This window comes from Sinocyclocheilus anshuiensis, unplaced genomic scaffold (genome assembly GCF_001515605.1).
Source record: "Sinocyclocheilus anshuiensis isolate Anshui unplaced genomic scaffold, SAMN03320099.WGS_v1.1 scaffold412, whole genome shotgun sequence".
NCBI classification, from domain to species: Eukaryota; Metazoa; Chordata; class Actinopteri; order Cypriniformes; family Cyprinidae; genus Sinocyclocheilus; species Sinocyclocheilus anshuiensis.
In genome coordinates this window covers 1346138-1361337 of record NW_015558661.1, presented here as the reverse complement: position 1 = coordinate 1361337, position 15200 = coordinate 1346138, and the positions used below count along the sequence as shown (strand labels likewise).

The 15200-nt window shown below is 46.2% G+C and overlaps 1 protein-coding gene and 1 pseudogene across 1 annotated transcript; both read right to left on the bottom strand.

Moving 5' to 3' along the window:
- Positions 1-4094: 4094 nt before the first annotated feature.
- LOC107681067 (olfactory receptor 2H2-like) lies at positions 4095-6085 on the bottom strand (annotated as a pseudogene).
- A 2806-nt stretch (positions 6086-8891) lies between these two features.
- On the bottom strand, positions 8892-9818 carry LOC107681105 (olfactory receptor 5M3-like). Its single transcript, XM_016477268.1, has one exon. It carries the CDS (start codon positions 9816-9818, stop codon positions 8892-8894), a length of 927 nt encoding a protein of 308 aa, XP_016332754.1.
- Positions 9819-15200: the final 5382 nt, after the last annotated feature.

Here is a 15200-nt window from a genome sequence, read left to right as displayed (position 1 = left end):
CGCTTGATTGCAGTTGTTGCTGCTAAGGGTGGCCCAACCAGTTATTAGGTTTAGGGGGCAAACACTTTTTCACACAGGGCCATGTAGTTTTGGATTTTGTTTTCCCTTAATAATAAAAACCTTCATTTAAAAACTGCATGTTGTGTTCACTTGTGTTATCTTTTACTAATATTTAAATTTGTTTGATGATCTGAAACATTAAAGTGTGACAAACATGCAAAAAAATAAGAAATCAGGAAGGGAGCCAACACTTTTTCACACCACTGTATGGACTGGCCATCGGCAGTGCTACATATGGAAAGTCCCTGTGGTAGACTCGGCCAGCCTGGGGTGAGATCAATACGCAGCAGAGACGGCAGGGAATCTCTGCCAGGGAAAGGCACGGGCTCACTGAGAGGGGAGCCGTACCATGGAAGAATACACATGTGAGATCACCCGAAGGGGGAATCACTACACACGGGCACCTAGCCCAGCACAAGGACTGACCTTGGGCATACACACGCCCAACGCCTGACCCTCCGCTACACCTGACCATCGAGGGTGCGGGAGGAACTTCAACAGGGTTCACCAAATGGGAAACTGAACTGAGAAGAACTTAAGCGCACGTATCCAGTTCATAGAGGGGAATGGCGCGGCAAGCGTTGATCGACACCGAGCGGGTCCGGTGTCTCTGACCATCTGAGGCAAGTACACGAGAGGACACAGGCTCTACACGGAGATGATAGAATCTCGCAAACGTGTTAGGTGTCACCCAGCCGGCAGCTCTACAGATGTCTGCTATCGAGGCGCCCAATGCCCAAGAAGATGCCACGCCTCTCGTAGAGTGTGCTCTCACTCCAATGGGGCACGGTGAACGTTGGGCCTGGTATGCTAAGACTATAGCCTCCACTATCCAGTGGGCAAGTCTTTGTTTGGAGACAGCCTTTCCCTTCTGCTGTCCTCCAAAGCAGACAAAGAGCTGGTCTAAGGTCCTGAAGCTCTGTGTGCGGTCCACGTAAATGGGCAACGTGTGAACGGGACAGAGCAGAGCAGACAACCTAGGACCTTCGCGTCCCTTCCAGAGACCACACGTGGAGATCCCACAGGTCTGGGCGCGGGTGCCAGAGAGTGCCCCCTCTCTGAGAAAGAGATCCTTCCTCAGAGGAAAACGCCAAGGAGGGGCTGTCGCGAAGAGCATCAGTTCTGGGAACCAAGTCTGATTGGGACAGTATGGGGCTACTAAGAGGACCTGCTCCCCGTCCTCCCTGATCTTGCACAATGTCTGTGCGAGAAGGCTCATTGGGGGAAACACATACTTGCGTAGGCCCTGAGGCCAGCTGTGTGCAAGCGCATCTGTGCTGAGGGTCCCCTCGGACAGGGAGTAGAACAGCTGGCAGTGGGACGTGTCCGGAGAGGCAAACAGATCTACCTGAGCGTCCCCAAAGCATCTCCAGATCAGCTGGACTGTCTCAGGGTGGAGTCGCCATTCTCCCGGAAGGGCAGGCCGGCATGAGAGCTCGTCGGCTGCACGATTGAGCTCACCTGGGATGTGAATGGCGCGAAGCGACCTCAGATGCTTCTGACTCCAAAGGAGGAAATGGCGGGCGAATTGCGACATGCGACGGGAGCGTAGACAGCCCTGGTGGTTGACGTACGCAACGGTCGCAGTATTGTCCATTCGGACCAGTGCGTGCTTGTCATGTAGCAGCGATTTGAAGTGGCGCAGAGCAAGCCATACTGCTAGCAACTCGAGGCAATTGATATGCCACTGCAGTCAAGGCCCTGTCCAGGCGCCCGATATTGCATGCCCGTTGCACATGGCCACCCAGCCTATGGCAGAGGCATCTGTTGAGACAACAACATGCCTGGACACTTGCACTAGGGAACTCCCTCCTGAAGGAAGGCAAGGTCCGACCACGGGCTGAAAGTCTGGTGGCAGGACAGGGTGACTGAGACCCGGTGAGTGCCGCATTGCCATGCCCATCTCGGGACTCGGTCAAGCCAACGCTGAAGCGGTCTCATATGAAGCAATCTGAGCGGTGTGACCGTGGCAGCGGATGCCATATGCCCCAGGAGCCTCTGAAACTGTTTCAGTGGCACCGCCCTCCTGCGCTGACTCCAGGCAGTTCAGCATCGACTGGGCATGCTCTACTGAGAGGCGTGCTGTTAGATTGACCGAGTCCAACTCCATACCGAGAAAAGAGATCCTCTGCACGGGGGAGAGTTTGCTCTTTTCCCAGTTGACCCAAAGCCCCAACCGACTGAGGTGGCTGAGTACCACATCCCTGTGTTCGCACAACTGCGCTCGAGACTGGGCCAGTATGAGCCAGTTGTCGAGGTAGTTGAGAATGCGAATGCCTCTTTCCCCCAACGGGACGAGGGCTGCCTCCACGACCTCAGTGAAGACACGAGGCGACAGGGACAGCCCGAAGGGAAGGACCTTGTACTGATATGCTCACCCCTTGAACGTGAAGCAGAGAAATGGCCTGTGTCGAGGGAGAATCGAGACATGAAAGTACGCATCCTTCACGTCGATCGCAGAGAACCGCCTTTCTTGGGTACAATGAAGTAAGGGCTGTAAAACCCCGTCTTCATATCGGCTGGAGGGACCGGCTCTATCGCGTCCTTCGCCAGTAGGACTACAATTTTCACTTGCAAGACGGGAGCATCCTTGTTCAGCACAGAGGTGAACCAAATGCCCCTGAACTTGGGGTGAACTGAATCGCATAGCAGAGTCTGATGGTCCTCGTGAGCCAGCGAGACGGTCTGGGGAGCACTAGCCAGGCCCCCAGAAACCGAGCAAGCGGGACTAAGGGAATCACCGACGTACCCGCAGTGGGGCAGCGAGGTGGAGCGCAGGGACCCGACCCGGAAGGCAAAGCATCCCGGAGTGGGGTCTGAGTGCGCGGTGCGACACTTACCTGGCTCCACGGTTGGGCAGGGGGCGCGTGAGGAGGCATTGCATCCTCAAGCCGGGCCCTGCTGCCCACTGGCGAAAGGAGAGGGGGACAGAAGTGCTGAGGCTGTGTCTCGTACACTGCCATCCTAGCCCTCTTGGGACCCGGAGAGAAAGGAAACTGCTCTTTTGTTGAATGTTTGGGTACCCCTTGAACAAAACAAAAAGGGAACAGAAGATTCTCCACCCGGCCCTCCTCTGGGAGAAGGAGTGGTGCAGTCACCATCTCCTGAAGAGAAGGATCCAGAGTCTCCGGGTTGCCCGTCTCAGGGATGCTGCTTTCCTGCTGCCAGCTCCACGCTGCGGCTGGTGTGAAGGCTGCTGCTGGGGCCGATCTAGAGCAGAGGTGGAGGCAGCTGAAGGGCGCCCTCGGCGACGAGCGGGCAGAGGAGCTGTAGCCGGTGGTGGGGTGTTGACAGCAGCAGGCCGCCGGGGCAGGATGTGCTTAATTGCCTCCGTCTGCTTCTGTGCGGTGGAGAACTGCTGGGCGAAGGTCTCCACCATGTCGCCGAAGAGGCCAGCCTGGGAGATTGGGGAGTCCAGGAAGCGGTGTTTGTCGGAATCCCTCATATCTGCCAGGTTCTGCCAAAGGTGGCGTTCCTGGACCACCAAGGTGGACATCGTCTGACCCAGGGACCGCGCCGTGACTTTCGTCACCTGTAGGGCGAGGTCCATCGCAGTGCGCAGCTTCTGCATCACACCCAGGTCAGAACTACCCTCGTGCAGCTGCTTCAATGCCTTGGCCTGGTAGACTTGCAGGAGGGCCATGGTGTGCAGGGCGGAGGCGGCCTGTCCAGCAGCTCTGTAAGCCTTGGCCATTAGAGCGGATGAGAACTCTGGACGGGAGGCTTGGATTACCCCACCAGGCGGCAGCGCTCTGCGGGCAAAGCTGCATCGCAATAGCACGCTCGACTGGGGGGGATCTCCACATACCCCTTAGCCGCCCCGCCGTCGAGGGTAGTGAGGACGGAAGAAGCACAAGCTCTGTTTCTGGCAGAAAAAGGTGCCCTCCAAGACCTAGTAACCTCTTCATGCACCTCCGGGAAGAATGGAACCGGAGGTGGACGCCGAGGATCGGCGTGCTGCACCCCCAGGAACCAATCATCCAGCCTCGAGCGCTCGGGAGATGGGAGGGGGTTTCCATTGCAACCCAACACTCTCAGCAGCCCGGGAAAGCATAGCAGTCAGCGCTGGATCCAGCAGACCCTGATGGAGGCAACGCAGCCGAGTCTTCATCTCCAGAGCCTAGCTCGTCCCCCGATGCAGTGATCGACATCTTATCGTCCGCCGGGGCTCCGAACGAGACGCTAGGCCCCGCCTGTGGGGGCTCAGCAGCCTCATCACGGAACACCACGGGGTGCGATATGCTAAAGGAGTGAGGGGTCCGCGGAGGTGCACTTGGCGGGGAAGCCCTCACTGTAACCCTCAGATCGCTCCTGACCATACGCCGAAGTAGTCTTCCGCTGCTGAGAGACAGAGGAACTAGAACGGGGCATGGCAAGGGGGACTCCCCCTCGTTCCATGAAGAGGAGTCTCGATCGCAACATCGCGATGGTCATGCTCCCGCAATGATAACATGAATCATCCACGAGCGCTGCCTCAGCGTGCTCAAAGCCCAGGCACGAGATGCAGCGATCGTGACCATCAGACGGAGCTAGGAAGCGACCGCATCCAGAAACACACGAGTGGAAGGCCATCTTTAAAAAGACGCTGCGTCACTCATGGAGCTCTTTTAGATATTGCTGTTTTAGAAAAAGTGCTGAAGCGCCCAGGGGAGGTCGCAGCGCGACCGCAGTTTGATAAGCTGCTGCACGCCGTCCAAAACACCAAAAGCAGCAGCACTGGACCAGCATCCCCCACTGACGTGCCGTAACACCAACACTGAGAAAAAACTCTGTCTTGCAGACACTCTTGCTCGGTTGAACCCACAAGCTGAAAGGCTCGGCTCCGAAGCAAAAAGCTGAATTTACGACTGCACGCACTCTCCTTATATACCCGCGCTGCGGGGCGAGGTGCGCGACGCAAAGCTCGCACGCCAACACTTATTGGCTTGTTTTGTTAACACTCAAAGGTGATTGGACTCTCTAGCGAGATCCCAATTCGTCAGTCACTGCTGACATAACGTCGAATGTGACTGACTAAAAGGGAACTTCACTTTTAGTGAAATGTCACAGTGATGCATCATGAGACAAAAAAAGCAGTCAGCACTAAATTAAAATAGTGAATACTACAAGATATTAATTCTTAAACTTTGTAAAATATACAATATTTTTGCCCTTACTGGTCTTAATTCAATACCATATATTATAGGATTGACCACAGGGGGAACAGTCAGGTATATAACAGACAAAAAGGTATATAATTTATGAGACAAGGTTTTTGCTCTTAATTCTGTCTGGGGAGGATCTAAAAAAAGAACAGGCTATGTAGTTCAGAAAGGTAATCAAGTGTGGCATGCATGTGCTGAAGAACTTCTCTTGATTTACTTTATATCTTCTACGAGCCATAATTATTTTTAAATAAGAAATCAAAACTAAACCAGTAAAGACAGTTATCGAGGCATACATCCACCCATTAAAAATCCCATATGAAATATCTTCTTTGCAACCAAGATTAACCAAGGACAGTTTTTCACAGAAAAGTTTATCTGTCATCTATGCAAATAGGATTTTTCATAGCCACCAAAATGGCAATTATACTTGCAAAACAAGGATATATCCAAATAAAAGTCACTAAGTTCCACAGTAAAAGGTGATATAATAACAGGATAATGTAAAGGTTGACATATTGCAATGTACCTATCAATTGCCATGACACTTAAATTTGATAATTCACCAACTGCATAATGACAAGACGTTGTACAATATATTCCTCAAGTAAAATCCTGTTCGTTTTCATCAGTAAATATACCAAAGCCCGGGGATAAAACCCTGTAGTTCCACACAGATCATTAACACACAGATTACACAAGAAAATGTACATGGGCTCATGCAGGGCTTTTTCAAAAGTAATAATCTTAATCAAGGTGGCATTTAGAACAATAGTCAGAAGGTAACCTGGAAGCACAAAAGAAAAAACTATGATCCTGCTGGTCCAGTCCTACTCATTCAGAGCTGTGACAGTGAAAATATGAGAACAGATGTTTTCCATTTCTTCTCAAAATCTGACTCCAGATCAAACAAGGCCGACACAAACAATGTAGAATTTCTTCTGTGTTCAGTCTTGTGTATCTGTTGAAAGACTTCAGATCATTATAGAGTTATAAGCAGTATGTTGTATTAAAATGGCTTGAAGGGCTGTGAGGTTTGAAGAAGACATCTAAACACCTCTTTTAGAGATCCATCCAGCATTCTGCTCACAGCTGCATGAGGGAGCTTTATATACAGTCAGATACACAACATTGTAATGATCTAAGTCCGTTGATAATTCAGAAATAATTATAGAATGCAAACTTGACCTTTTTTTAGGTGACTTTATACTGCTGGAATTCTGAAGCAACTGAAATGGAGGTCCAGCAGAACATTTTTAAAAAGAAAAAAGTGTAAAATTGTGAAATACTAATCACAATCTAATCACAGTGAGCAGGACTATAACAGTTCATACAGACTTGAAATGGTGAATAATTAAATGTCCTTTCCTTACAGCTGCAGGAGATCGTGGATTGCTGGAGCTGAACAGATGGATGGAGCGCACACCTTGCTAAAGGGTAAGTACAGAGCAAACACACACACACACGTTTACACCTACACCTATCCCTACCCCTTACAGGAAACTTTGTGCATTTTTACTTTCTCAAAAAAACTCGCTGTATGATTTATAAGCGTTTTGAAAAATGGGGACATGGGGTAATGTCCTCATAAGTCACCTTCTCCTTGTAATACCTATGTCATACCCATGTCATTATACAAATTTGTGTCCTCATATGTCACAAACACACACACACACACACACACACACACACACAGACGACTTGGAGACACAAGGGAGACAAGACATGGAGCAGAATGTCAGCAAACGAGACCGGACGATGAACTGATACGAGGTGTGTGCTTAAATAGCAGTTCTGGTAATGAGGGAGATTAAATGCAGGTGTGTGTGATTTAGTATTCTGGTGAGATTGTGCCTTGTGATTGGCTGGGTGGAGAGCCTGGCTGGTCTGTGACAGATGCTGCCTTCACATGCTATCGGAATTATCGTAAAATACGAGTTTCCTAATTGGAAATTAGACGTGAACGCCTCTTAAGTCGTATTTACTACTGGGAAATTCGGAAATAATTTTGATACCGGAGTTTCAGAGTTGGGCGGGTCATAATCTTTAAACATGGTGGAGGGGACAACCATTGCTGCTGTCAATGCTGTTCTCACAACAACTACATCCCTTTGTCTTGTCGCTAAAGTAGTGTATTTATAGGCTAGATATGAACGATCATTCGAAGCATATTGTATGTTTTGTAAGCAGTGAAAAAGCATGTATTTGACCGAAATTTCAGAATTGTCAGCAAACTGCATGTGTAGCGCGGAGAATGTTTATGATAGTCAACCAATGGGATGGTACATTTTATTATTTCCGACATTAAAGCACAAGCTCGTAATCACTACTTCAAAAATGGGAACTAGGAAATTTCCCCTAGCACATGGAGGCAGCAAGATAACACCTTAAAGGAATAGTTCACTCAAAAATTTAAAATTTGCTCATCCACAGTCCATCACTTGTTCACAATGGATCCTTTCAATAATCCATGAGCAATCCACATGGCTCCAGTCTTTAAATTCATGTTTTGTGAAGTGAAAATTCTGCGTGTTTGTAAGAAACAATTCAATCATTAAGATGTTTTTTACCTTCAGTCCATTGCTTCCAGCTAAAATACAAGTTCTCTATCCATAATATTGCTTTCTACAGTGAAAAAGTCATATTTTCTGAACCAGAAGAGAAATATGTTCAGATAAAATACTGTTTAATAGTGAAAACAGTTCAAAAACAGTTCTAAACAAATATATTGGTGCATTTTTATGTGAGAGGACAACAGAGGATGGTGTTTCACTGGAGGAAACGTTATTATAGATTATGGTCATGTATTTTGGCAAGAAACAATTGGTGTTAAGGTAAAAACTTATTAATGATGGATTTGTTTCAAACACGGCTTTTCACTTCACAAGACATTAATTGATCCACTGGAATCATGTGGATTACTTCTGGATTATTGTGATGTTTTTATCAGCTGTTTGGACTCTCATTTATTCGACACCCATTCACTGCAGAGGATCCATTGGTGAGCAAGTCATGTAATGCTAAATTTCTCCAAATCTGTTCTGATGAATAAACAAAATCACCTATATCTTGAATGGCCTGAGGGTGATTAAGTCTTCAGCTAATGTTTATTTTTGGGTAAACTATCCCTTTAAATGCATTTCCATATAAAATGAGGGAGGCGAAATACCAGGTTTGTGTGAAGGGCTTGAAGGCAGCACAATTAAAAATAAAAACACATAACTCAACCAGTAGTTTAATCACTTAATTTATGATCAGAATAGTGCATTAAAGGGTTGCTTCATGAGATTCTGTTAAGTCTGATTATTGGCAATAGTTGCATTATTTGTGTCACCATAAAATAGCAGTATAATATTAAGTAAAATTTTTGCATAGTAAACTGTTTTAAGCAAAATAGTAATGTATTTAAATCTCAGTACTTCTTAAATATACTATTTCAATTAAACATTTGCAAATCAATCAACAAAGGATGTAAACAGGAAAATTCATGAGTGGATCTGGGAGCAGTGAAAACATTTTTTTTTCTGGAATGTTTTATGATACTGTGCCTAATGCTGTTCATATGTTGACAGCTTGTACATGGTTGTTTGTCTGTTACAGTTCATTCATAAAATTATAACATTTTCATGTCTGTTTCAGTACAGTACATCAAGAAATTGTCAAGGTTTTTATGCCTTTTTGAGCTTCCTAAATGTTCACTCTTGTGGAAATGCATGAGGCAAAACTTCTGCGCACTGCTCTAATATTTAGTCCATAGATTAGAGGATTGAACACAGGTGGGACTATCACCAGTTCTAGAGCCAAAAAATTGCGGAGACTCTCTGGTATATCATTTGAGCCATATCTGCTATACATAACATCAAAAAGCAAAGCAAAAGTGAAATTTATCAGTGATAATATGTGTGGCAGACATGTTTGCCAGAATTTCCTTCTATTTTCTAAAGATGCTTTACATGCAGAGATCAGTTTAACATAGGACACAATGATGATAACAGCACAGCAACAAAATATAACAGCAACAATATATCCATAGATATTATTAACAAAAGATGATGCACAAGACAGTTTTACAATTGACCAGTTGTCACAATATAATTTGTCAATGTGATATTTACAAATAGGTCTTAAGTTTGATAACAGGACTGCTGTAATGCAAATGCAGTTGGGAACAATCCATGAGAACAGAATTAATTTCACACAGGTGTTTTTAGTTAATTTGGAATGATAGTCTAAAGGTTTGCATATGGCTACATATCTATCATAAGACATCACTGTTAATATTGTAAACTCACACAGTAAAGAGCTGTAAATAACAAAGGATTGCAGAGCACACATGTGAGAAGAGATCACGTATGAATCCAATATTAAATCAGACAGAAATTTAGGATAAAAACCTGAGGCTCCATAAACTCCATTTACAGACAGATGACATAAGAATATGTACATTGGTTCATGAAGAGCTTTCTGCATGATAATGACCATAACAAGACGAATATTAATTGATAATATAAGCAGATAAATGAAAAGTAAAGAAGTGAAATATATATGCCAATATGATTTAGATTCTTTGGGCACCATAAGAGTCAGTCTCAAAGGATAAGACATGTTATCCATCAAGTTATGGATATTCATCCAAATCGCACCAAATAATAGTATTCTGCAATAAAAAATGCACATGAGACAATATTAATAAATTTACACTAAAATTGCTATATACATCCATTTATCATCTGTTAATTAGACTTCAATGTCCATTGTTGTCTGTGGAAAATCTACAAAGTTTGAGGGTGCAGAGGACAAAGGCATAGCCAGCAGAGCAGAGAGCCAGGGCGGAGCCGGTGGAGCAGGGTGCCAGGGCGGAGCAGAAGACCACCAGGTCAGAGCTGAAGACCACCAGAGCAGAGATAAGGACCACCACGGCAAACCAGGTGCCAGCAGAAATCCACCAGGACGGAGCAGGAGCCCACCAGGGTGGAGCAGAGGGGACCAAAGATCCCAACGGCGGAACAGATGAGTACCAGGGTGGAGCTGATGGAGCAGGATACTAGCAAGGCGGATCAGGCAGAACTGAAACATAGAGCACAGAGAGGTTAACAATGGCCTCGGCGGCCATAACAGGACTGGCAGACAGTTCAGAAACGGCATCTTTGGCCGTAACAGGGCGAGCAGAGAGTCCAGGGGCAGCTCTTTTGACCATGGTGGTACAGTCAGAGAGTTCAGAAACAACCTCCCTGATCGTTGCAGGGCAAACACAGAGTTCATGACTGGTCCTCTTTGCCAGGATAGGACAGTCACAGAGTTCAGAATTGACCTCCTTGGTCAGAACAGGACAGACTGAGAGTTCAGAAACAGCCTTCTTAGCCGTAACAGGACAGACTGAGGGTGTACTCACACTAGGCACGGTTGCCTTGAACTGAGCCCGAGCGCGATTATCCCCCCTCCCCACTCCCCCGCTGGCCTGCACTCACACTTGCACTAAACATTCCGGTCCGGAGCATGCATACGTCATGTATGAGATAACAAAGAAAACCACTTTCGCTAATATTCTCCGAATAATTAATAATAATTCATTTATAATTTATGCCGTGCATTGATTTTCACTTGTATGTATCAGAAAATTATTACGGAGGCAGCTGACGTTAATGAAATAATTTGCAGCTTTACTCGCAAACTACATTTCCTGTTCATCAATAAGGTAAGAACCAGACCCATTATAAACCTACATATACTTTATTAAATTAAATTAATTGAAAAGTGTAGTGTAGTATTAGTAATAGAATATGTTTGCGGTCGTAATGATGATATACCGCACACAAAATAGTATCTGTTCCGTGCTCCGGTGCGGTTAGCGCTCACACTGCATGCGTACCGCGCCCAAGCCCAACCGAACCATGCCCTGGCCCACCTCTTCCAACGGGGCCAGGGCCGGCTAAACGAATCGCGCCCGAGCGTGGCACAGAGTATACCCTGAGGTTTCAAAAACGGCCTCTATAACCGTGACAGGACAGGCAGAGAACTTGGTCAGAACAGGACAGACTGAGAGTTCAGAAACGGCCGCCTTAGCTGTAACAGGACAGACTGAGAGTTTATCAACGGCCTCCATAGCCGTGACAGGACAGTCAGAGAGTTCAGAAAGTTCTGCAGCGGGAGCCGCCACCTCTGGAGGTTCTGCCGCAAATGCCGCCACCTCTGGAGGTTCTGCAGCAGCAACAGGAGCTTTGATAAACACAGAGAGTTCAGAAATATTGTCCGTGGTCGGAACAAGAGTGACAGGGAACACCAAGGGTTCCGGGATGAGTGCCACTGCTGTCTCGGGAGGAGTAGAAGCAGACATCACCACCATGAAAGGTTCTGCAACGGAAGTTGCCACCTCTCGGGGAACTGGAGCGAGCTCTGAAGCGGACTCAGGGACTGGAGCGGGCTCAGAAATAGATTTGAGTACTAGAGCAGGCTCTGGGACTGGAGCGGGCTTGGAAATGGATTCTAGTACTGGAGCTAGCTCTGGGACTGGAGCGGGCTCTGAGACTGGAGCGGGCTCTGGATCAGATTCAAGGGCTGGAGAGAACTCTGGGGTAAACTCGGGGAATAGAGTGGGCGCCACCACCTCAGAAGGTTCTGCAGTGGAAACTGCAACCTCTGGGGAAACTACGGTGGTGTGTGCGGCCCAAAGACAGAGAATGGCCGTAGCCATAACTGGCAGGACAAGAGAGTACATTGTCTATGTCCGAGACTGACGGTGCTGTTCCTAGGGAACTGGGGTGAGTAGCAGCCAGCAGGCTTCAGAGCGTAAAAACAGTGTCACTTGAGAATCGGAAATTAGACGTGAACGCCTCTTAAGTCGTATTTACTACTGGGAAATTCGGAAATAATTTTGATACCAGAGTTTCAGAGTTGGGCGGGTCAGAATCTTTAAACATGGTGGAGGGGACAACCATTGCTGCTGTCAATGCTGTTCTCACAACAATTACATCCCTTTGTCTTGTCGTTAAAGTAGTGTATTTATAGGCTAGATATGAACGATCATTCGAAGCATATTGTATGTTTTGTAAGCAGTGAAAAAGCATGTATTTGACCGAAATTTCAGAATTGTCAGCAAACTGCATGTGTAGCGCGGAGAATGTTTATGATAGTCAACCAATGGGATGGTACATTTTATTATTTCCGACATTAAAGCACAAGCTCGTAATCACTACATCATAAATGGGAACTAGGAAATTTCCCCTAGTACATGGAGGCAGCAAGATAACACCTTAAAGGAATAGTTCACTCAAAAATTTAAAATTTGCTCATCCACAGTCCATCACTTGTTCACAATGGATCCTTTCAATAATCCATGCGCAATCCACATGGCTCCAGTCTTTAAATTCATGTTTTGTGAAGTGAAAATGCTGCGTGTTTGTAAGAAACAATTCAATCATTAAGATGTTTTTTACCAATGATAGTCTAAAGGTTTGCATATGGCTACATATCTATCATAAGACATCACTGTTAATATTGTAAACTCACACAGTAAAGAGCTGTAAATAACAAAGGATTGCAGAGCACACATGTGAGAAGAGATCACGTATGAATCCAATATTAAATCAGACAGAAATTTAGGATAAAAACCTGAGGCTCCATAAACTCCATTTACAGACAGATGACACAAGAATATGTACATTGGTTCATGAAGAGCTTTCTGCATGATAATGACCATAACAAGACGAATATTAATTGATACTATAAGCAGATAAATGAAAAGTAAAGAAGTGAAATATATATGCCAATATGATTTAGATTGTTTGGGCACCATAAGAGTAAGTCTCAAAGGATAAGACATGTTATCCATCAAGTTATGGATATTCATCCAAATCGCACCAAATAATAATATTCTGCAATAAAAAATGCACATGAGACAATATTAATAAATTTACGCTAAAATTGCTATATACGTCCATTTATCATCTGTTAATTAGACTTCAATGTCCATTGTTGTCTGTGGAAAATCATACAAAGTTTGAGTTTGGCTTCCAGACACTCCTTAACAGACAAGAGTCCAGGAGGGAGGTGGAGCGGAGGCGGAACAGGGGGGAGGGATGGAGGGCTAGGTCCATGAGGAAGGGGAGGAACAGGGGACTGAGCCAAAGCCGGTGGAGCAGGGAGCCAAGGCGGAGCAGGGTACCAGGGTGGAGTCAGCGGAGCAGGGTGCCAGGGTGGAGCAGAGTGCCAGGGCGGAGCAGGGTGCCAGGGCGGAGCCGGCGGTGCAGAGGGCCAAGGCGTAGCCAGCAGAGCAGAGAGCCAGGGCGGAGCCGGTGGAGCAGGGTGCTAGGGCGGAGCAGAAGACCACCAGGTCAGAGCTGAAGACCACCAGAGCAGAGATAAGGACCACCACGGCAAACCAGGTGGAGCAGAAAACCACCAGGACGGAGCAGGAGCCCACCAGGGTGGAGCAGAGGGGACCAAAGATCCCAACGGCGGAACAGATGAGTACCAGGGTGGAGCTGATGGAGCAGGATACCAGCAAGGAGGATCAGGCAGAACTGAAACATAGTTCTAACGGGACCTTAACAACATATCCTGCATCCAAAAGCTTCTGAATCTCGGCCTCATAAACCTTGTCTTTCTCTGGATCTTTACCCAAGCATTTCTCTGTGCTCCTGAGATTGTGTAGAATGGAATCTCTGGTACCCTTCAGTGGTGGTGCATTTGGAGCACATAGGAGAGGGGTTGCATAATGCCATGTTCCATCTACTCTGGCCGATGATCAGCGGTGACCTGACGTGACTCTGGACGATCAGCTGTGACGTGACAAGACTCTGGCCAATGATCAGCTGTGACGTGACGAGACTCTAGACGATAGCTGTGACGTGACGAGACTCTGGATGATCAGCTGTGACGTGACGTGACTCTAGACGATCAGCTGTGACATGACAAGACTCTGGATGATCAGCTGTGACGTGACGATACTCTGGATGATCAGCGGTGACCTGACGTGACTCTGGACGATCAGCTGTGACGTGACAAGACTCTGGCCGATGATCAGCTGTGACGTGACGAGACTCTGGATGATCAGCTGTGATGTTACAAGACTCTGGGTTAGCAGTCATTTTGTAAAAAGTCTCTGGGTTGGCGGCCATTTTATGGAAAGTCTCTGGGCTAGCAGCCATTTTGTGAACAGGTTCTGGATTGGCAACCATTTTGTGATAAGTCTCTGGAACGGTGCTATGTTCCTCCTCAACAGCCCCGACAGTGAAGGACGAACTATGGAATAGAACCTGGAATTCTTTTGACAATCAAAGATGGATCTTTAATTTATTTCCAATTTAATAATATTTAGCAATGTTAATCAAATGTAGCCTATAGAAATGGCCAGGAATTGGGTGCTTGGATGATTTGTACATAACCTCTGTCCAACTGATCCGTCACTGAGCAATTTATCTAAAACAACATTATAGCCTATGGCTCTAAAGACTTCATATAAAACATAAATTTTATGTCATAATATGTCAGATACCTCAACTGAATTTAAAATAATTGCAACAAATTCTCAGTTGGTATGATAGCAATAATAAGTAACAACTCCTATCAAATCAACATCAAACGCAAAAATAGATGTAAATGATGCAAGATATAACACAATAAATGCTCTAATAGCATCGCTGTTTGGACATTTATTGGGACTTTTTTTTTTTTTAATCCAGTGTTTGTTTTAAGTTTTTTCATGAAAATCCACTTAATATTAGCTACACATTCAATGGCACTCTTCTCTAAAACAGTGAATATACAGTTATATGACAGTTACATGTAATTACATTGTCTGCAAATGCATTAAACCCATTGTCAGCCTCTGTTCCATGTTTTGTGTGTGTCCTGCTCCCCATGTGCCTTCCCATGCCCTTATTTATTTAGTTTCCTGTTCCTCCCCTGATTAGTGTTTCATTTCTCCCAGGTGTGTCTCGTCATCCCCTCCTCCTGTGTGTATAAATAGTGTTCCCAGTCCCAAGTTCTCTGTCCGCT